This window comes from Artemia sp. Qi Xiang Cuo, chromosome 1 (assembly GCF_049724085.1).
Source record: "Artemia sp. Qi Xiang Cuo chromosome 1, ASM4972408v1, whole genome shotgun sequence".
In the NCBI taxonomy this organism is placed as follows: domain Eukaryota; kingdom Metazoa; phylum Arthropoda; class Branchiopoda; order Anostraca; family Artemiidae; genus Artemia; species Artemia sp. Qi Xiang Cuo.
Window position 1 is genome coordinate 87807307 of NC_142794.1, and position 7195 is coordinate 87814501.

General features: G+C 35.4%; 1 protein-coding gene across 2 annotated transcripts in view; it reads left to right on the top strand.

Annotated features, from left to right (window-relative positions):
- Positions 1 to 6879, top strand: part of LOC148956881 (uncharacterized) — an 88330-nt gene extending 81451 nt beyond the window's left edge. For both annotated transcript variants that reach the window (XM_089087645.1, XM_089087638.1), the window contains exon 6: positions 5791 to 6879. In XM_089087645.1, the coding sequence (XP_088943771.1) occupies positions 5791 to 5987 (197 nt within the window). In that variant the 3' untranslated portion in view covers positions 5988 to 6879. The remainder of the gene's footprint in view (positions 1 to 5790) is intronic.
- Positions 6880 to 7195: the final 316 nt, after the last annotated feature.

Below are 7195 nucleotides of genomic sequence, written 5' to 3' on the forward strand. Positions count from 1 at the left end.
AATGACTAAATAAAATAAAACTAACATCACTGAACAACACTAATAATCAGTCGAACCAGGAATTATTGTTGTAAAATGGGCCGGATTTTGGTAGAGGCATTGATGGCTACTATCCTTGTAGGTCTCAAAAAGTATGGTACTATAGAAGCAGGGTGGAATTTTTTGTGAGTTCTTAGCATATGGGTAATGGGTTACAACATTTTACTGAGGCAAAACTTTCCATTGTCCTTATTAAGTGCTGGTTTGTTTTTAGCAATTTCAAGAGCTTCTCTGATTTTCTGCTTTAAGAGTTGTGGAACAATAGAAATAAGTTGAGCCTGGTCAAAATCAACGGAGTGAGAAGGGTTTTCAAAAATATGATGGGCCAGTGCAGAAAAATTATCTTCCTCCTTAAGCTTTGTCTTTTTAAGGCAGGCATCAATGGAATCAGCATGTTCTTTTAATCAGTGATGTAGAGATCTCATGGTACGACCTATATAGGTATCACCACAACTGCATGGAATCTCATATACTCTTGGTGAATCTGAAGTGATCTTATCTTTGCCTTTGTTTAAGAAGGAGAAGACGGTCATTCCAGAAGGAAAAAACACCTTAAAACCTAGCTTAGTGAGTTTGGAGCTTAAAATGTCAGTAATCCCCTTAATATAATATAATAACAAAAAGGTTTTATCTTCTTCAGTCTTAGGGGAGCTCTTCGTTTTTGTGCTAATCTTTCTCCTGGAGATAACGTTATCAATGACTTGTTGGGGGTAGCCATTGCCTATAAGAACATCTTTTATATGATCAAGTTCAGCCTTCAGCTCCAAATCAGAGGAACACACTATAAACGCTCTATCAACCAGCGAATAGACTACAGATTTTTTTTTTTTTTTTAATTATTGGGTGGTTATAAGAGTCATATCTCAGATATCTATCACTATGAGTTGGCTTTCTATATACACTCAAGTCAAACCTAGTTTCCCGTTTGGTGATGAGAACATCTAAGAAGGGTAAACTGTGGTTATTTTCAAGTTCAATGGTGAACTTTATATCTGGATCCTGCTGGTTAAAAGTATTGAGAAAGGATCTTAATTTGTCTTCTGTCCCATTCCAAATTATTAAGCAATCGTCTACATATCTCATGTAGAGTTGGAGATCCTTGAAGTCCTGCTTGAAGATATTATTTTCGATATATTGGAGAAACACCTCACTAAGAACTGGTGCCAATGCTGATCCCATTGGTATGCCCCACTTCTGTTTGTAGGTTTGATGCCTGAAAGTGAAGTAAGCATTGTTCAGACATAAAGACGTGAGAATAATGATGTCGGTGGTGTCTAAGCTGGTCAGTTCTTTCCAGGAATCATCATTTTCCAAAGCTGATTGTAAAGCTGGTATAAGTCGGGGCAAGGGTATGCTAGTAAACAGAGATACAACATCAAAACTGCACATTGTGGTATTATCCAAGATGTTGATGCTTTTTAGCCTTTCAACTGCTTCTTTGGTATTTCTTATTGTGTGTTGACTGCTAAGAGTTATGGATCTTAAAATACCAGCCAAATACCTTTCCAACTTTTGTGTAGCTGAACCTATTGTTGACACAATAGGTCTAAGGGGAATATCTGGTTTGTGAATTTTGGGTGCACCATAAAATCTAGGAATGACTGGTCTGACAGGAATGAGTTTCTGATAAAGTTGATCATTAATCCTATTTGTGAGACTAAGACTATCCAAAGCTTTTTTGACATTATCATAAGCAACCTTTACAGCATTGACATTAACTTTTTCATATACTTTGTTGTTATTCAGGAGGCTTAATGATTTGCTGACGTACTCGGTCTCATTGAGGATTACTATTGTATTACCTTTATCAGCTTTGGTAATTATGATGTTGGTATTTTTCTTGAGATCTGTGAGGACCTTCATTTCATCTCTTGTTAGATTCTCCTCAATATGTTTCTTTTTGGACAAAGCTTTTCTGAGGGTATTAGAAACCAAGCTTCTAATATCTTGTGGATCAACATTGATTGTTTTCTTGTTTAGAATTAAAGTGGAGTGGAGATGATTTCTTCTACTGGTAAATGTTTGGGGGGGATAGAAAATTTCCATCCTTTTGAAAGAATGTCTAATTTCTTTTGGTCAAATGTTCGTTGACTTAAATTGATGACTGCTGGAGACCTGGTGACACTCTAGGATTATGTGTAATCCTAGTAGCAAATTTCTCAAATTTAAGTTTTTCTAGCTTGTCTACATGTACTTTCCTGGTAATTGAAAAAGACAAACTTAAAATCTTTGTCATGGATCTTGCCAACCTTACTGAAATCTTTTGGGGTAAGAGTATTACTCATTTGTTGTCTAATTGTATTGATCTGTTGAAAAACCATGTTTCTCTTCCGTCGAAGGTCCTTTAGTTCATGATTAATAAAGATTAGGCCTGTATTGTGTTGACCAGATTTATCGTTCTTGATAGATTTTTTCACTCTGGGTCTCTTAGAGTGTGGAATTAAATCTTGTTTCATACATTGTTGTAAGAATTTTTGGTGATTAATGATTCTAGCTTTCTTCCTAAATAGGAGAGATAGATCTTTGACTTGCTTGGCCACATACCCTCCATAGGTCTTACTAATATATTCTCTGAGGCCAACCTGACTCTTATACATGATAATGGTAATAAGCTTACCTTAGCTATGGATGTCAGGTATTGTGTTATCTTGGAACGATAATTTCGACAGGACCTGTGCCTGTCATCATCAGGTTCAAATTCAAGACTCTTGCCAGAATATAAAATCACTAAATAAAATAACCTGACATCCATAGCTAAGGTAAGCTTATTACCATTATCATAAATGGAATGACCTGTGAAGGAGGTAATAATTAGGAAAAAAAGATGTATAAGAATAATAAAAGTAAAGAAAAAAAGGGGTAGATACTACAAAATTAGCTAAAATACGCAAAGAAAGGCTATTTAAAATATACTAAAAACGCTATGTTGAGAGAGATGTAATTTAGCACAGGCTCTGAAAGAGTTTTCCAGATTAATATTTAGAAACGAAATAACATATGAAGAAGGAAATAATAAAGAAAAAGAGATCTGTAAAAAGATAAAATGAAAGAAAACAGGGAGGTATACTAAAAATAGAGAGATAGATAAATTGATACATAGATAGATTTATTCACACGAAAACCCTATTGGGACACACAACAAACGAGCAAAAAAATACAATAACAAAACGTAAACCGACTAAACACTAAAACTGATTATTCAGGAAAATCGTCACGATGCCTCATACCTATCTGGACGAACCTTCCAATATGATTTAGCCTATATCTATATAACACATACTTTTCAAAATTTCGGAAATCCAGTCTCTCCCCGACCTCCCTACCAAATGTTTCTAGCCGCAATTCCCTCAATTCCTTACATTCGCCTAGAAAATCATGCAAAGACTCATTTATCTCTCCACACATAGGGTAACTGTAAAGACCATCCTTTAATCTAGCCCCCCCCTAATTAATGCCTTCGTTCTCCAAGGGGCATAAAATTCCCCCTCACAGACATCACCTATATTAAATCTTCCGGACTTAATCCCATTTTTAGATAGATTTCTTCGCCCCAGTTCTCTTTGACGTCCGCATATAGCCCCAGGGACGGTGAGGCGGCCTTCTCAGCTTGCCAAACCTGAACTTCCTGAGTATCTAACCTAGTAGCAACTAACCTAGATACGGTCTCTGCCATCCCTCCTATCCTCTTTCCCTCATTTCAACAATTACCTAGCCTTAGCCTAGTATGTCTCATACATTTTACTACTATATCCCCTCTCAGCACTAACCTGTTAAACTTATTATCAAGGCCAAACATACACTTAAAATACATCAACTGGATTCTTTCTAAATTTTCCCCCTTATGAAATCCTACATCCCTATTTTCTTTAATACTACTGTTACTTAACACCCCTAGTAGTCTATTTCCCTTACTTTCTACCATCTTTAAATATTTATTCCACTTCCCACCTGACGATGGCATACAACCTAAGTACTGAAATTAATCTAGTCGTCTAGTGTCCTACCTTCATACGTAAACTTACACTGCGAATCAATCTGTTCTCCACTTTTCCTAAAAACCATAACCACCCACTTCTTTACGTTTAATACTAGTTTCTTATTCCTAAAATAAGAAGATGCTAGATCTAGCAGTTGCTGCAAATGTTTTTACTTTCTGCTACTAGTGCTAGTTCATCCGCAAAAAGTAGTGCACGAACACTTGCATTTGAAAGACTAATTATTGGGTGCCTCTACCTATCAAATATTCTTCAAAATCATTAATATACAATGAAAATAGCCTTGGGAAAATTGTACATCTTTGCTTAACACCATCTCTACTCCTAATAACTCTAAAAAATCCTTACCTACCCGTACTTCAATCTTAACTGTATTATACATAGATGCTATAATCTTAACAAGTACCTTGTTAGCCCTATGGCTAACAACGACTCTATCATTAAGCTTCTCATTATCATTAAGCTATCCACTCTATCAAAAACTTCTTTTAAATCCAAAAAGGCAACAAAATAGTCTGTCCTCTTCCCTAATTTATTTCCTAATCATCCCTTATAAAATAAAAAAATTGGTTTATAGAACTATAGCCTTTTCTGAACCCTGCCTGCGAATCTGATAAATTTCTATTTTGGTTTATCCAACTATTTATTGTACAACGTAATATCTTAGTGAAAACCTCACTAAGCATATTACCTAGGCTTATACCTCTATAATTCCCATAATCAAATCTATCCCCCTTTTTAAATAACGGCACTAGAATAGACGTAGCCCAAGACAAAGGCCATTCTGCACTATTCAATACACAAGAAAATGTCCCTGCTATAACCGGCAGCAACCACACAGGCCCCCACTTCCAAAGTGTGCCTGGAGTCCCATCTATACCTGGAGGAGACCCGCCTCTCATTCTTTTCATTGTCTCCCAAACTTCATTTACCTGGATGGGAGCAACAAAATCATAATCACATTCTTTCATTGGCCTATCATTACTTATTACAGATACCAGATCTACACTCAAACTAGTTCTTCCTTGGTCCCTTATCACTTCGTTTTCTCTCTTCTAAATATGTAGGCCAAGAATCCACTGCTGGTATACCATCATAAACCTCTATTCCTCTGAAAGATTTCATAACTATACGCCATAAGGTCTTAATATCCCCTTCTCTCTATTCTTTCTTTAGTTCCTCTCCTTTCCTAATTTTATGCTCTTTTTTCTTAATCTTAACTAAATTACGGAAAGGAATGTCATTTGAAATTAAAAACTGTTGTGTTGAAGAAGGGGTATTTCAGCTTGGGCTCTGAACAAGTATTCCAAATGGATATTGCAAATATTTTGAAACAAAATAACATGCGAAGAAGGTAACACTAAAGAAAAAAAGATATGTAAAATATAAAAAGAAAGAGATGAAGGGGATAGGTACTACAAAAATTAATTAAAATGTGCAGAAGGAGGGTTATTTCAACATGGCTTCTGAAAGGGCATTCTGGATGGACATTCTAGATATTTAGAAACGAAATAACATCAAGAAGGTGAAATAAAGGAAATGTATAAAAATATAAAGGAAAAGAAAAGAAAAGTTAGCTAAATACGACAAAACTAGCTAAAATACAGGAAGAAAGTTAATTTAAAATAAAAAAATACTGTGTTGAGGGAGGGGTATTTCAGTGCGGGCTCTGAAAGGGCACTTGAAATTTATAAACCAGCAATGTGTATCTACATCAGAGTGTAAGTAAAGCTTAAAAATATTTTTTTTTTTTCAGATTTAACCGAGAAAGGGATATTATTTATTGACCGAAAATGGATTGTGGAGTGTGTTTCACATTTACGTCTGTACAACTTTGGCTCTTATCTTCTAGACTACCCGGAAAATGTATCAAAAGTCCTTGAAATGACTGGATGGTGTGCCGACCTGGTCAATGAATGTTTGTCGTATATTGAAACCCAAATTTTGTGGTGATTGATTGGGGCTCATTTGTGTATATTGATCCGAGTTATCATTACTATCCAGTCTTAAAATCCTTGAAATGGCTGGATGGAGTGTGGACCTAGTGGATGAATGTTTGAAGATCTTAGAAAATGCATTTTGCCTCCCCCCTCCCATTCATTTCCGTGAATTGACACCACATTGTAATACTTATTTAATGTTAACAAATAAAGTGCTTAGATGTCAAATGTACGAGTTAAAAGCGTTTGGTACTGTCCTACCCAAATCGCAAAATTTTTATGAAATTTACACAAAATTATATTTTGTGTATTGTCGCTGTTACGGCAAAAATTCGTATCTGATGTTTTAAAACTTCTGAAATATTTGCTAACAATGGTTTGCTAAACTCATCTCAAAAGGCGGATTAGTAAGGCAATAATTCAATCACACTTTGTGCCTCCTCCTCGCTTTGAGGAGCACTTAGGAAACGGTTTTGGCAATTAATTCAGAAATGTGAAAATATCAGATATGACCTTTAATTGTAACGGCGGTTATATAATTTGTCTATTTTTGACCATTTTTTTCAGTTTGATTGTCACTTGATGTTTTGGTGGCATCACCTATGCTAATCTGAAGAATGTCATGGTGTCCCTTAAGGATCAGATTCAGTTCAAAATTTCAAAGCAACGAAACGCTAAACTTGTCAGTTTGATATCATTACTGAACAATACAGTAAACTACAGCTTCGAAACTGACCTTTCGAGGTGTTTACCCCAAGATAGTAGTTTAGCAGTAATTTTTGCAGATGATACGGCGGTGACAGTAAAAGCTAAAACCCCATCTTTGTTGGCTGAGAAAATGGTGACAGCAATGAATTCTTTGAATAATTGGTTTGCATGTAACTACCTGGCTCAGAATTCCTATAAAACTGAATTCATGATTTTTGGGCGGTCACAGCGGGCAGTAGATAAAATTACCATAGAAGAGTTAATTGTAAATCAAAGTAGGATAAAAAGAGTAAATTCATTTCGTTACCTTGGGATTATTCTTGATGAGCTTTTATCTTTCCGTAAGCATTCTGATTATTTGAGATTGAAACTTGCCCATAACTTAGGTTGTCTTCATAGAATGAAACATGTATTTTCTTTTTCCATCCTTAAAATTTATATCATTCTCTAATTGAATCATATTTTAAATATTGCCCTGTAATATACCTCAACACATTTATGGTCCATCTCCAA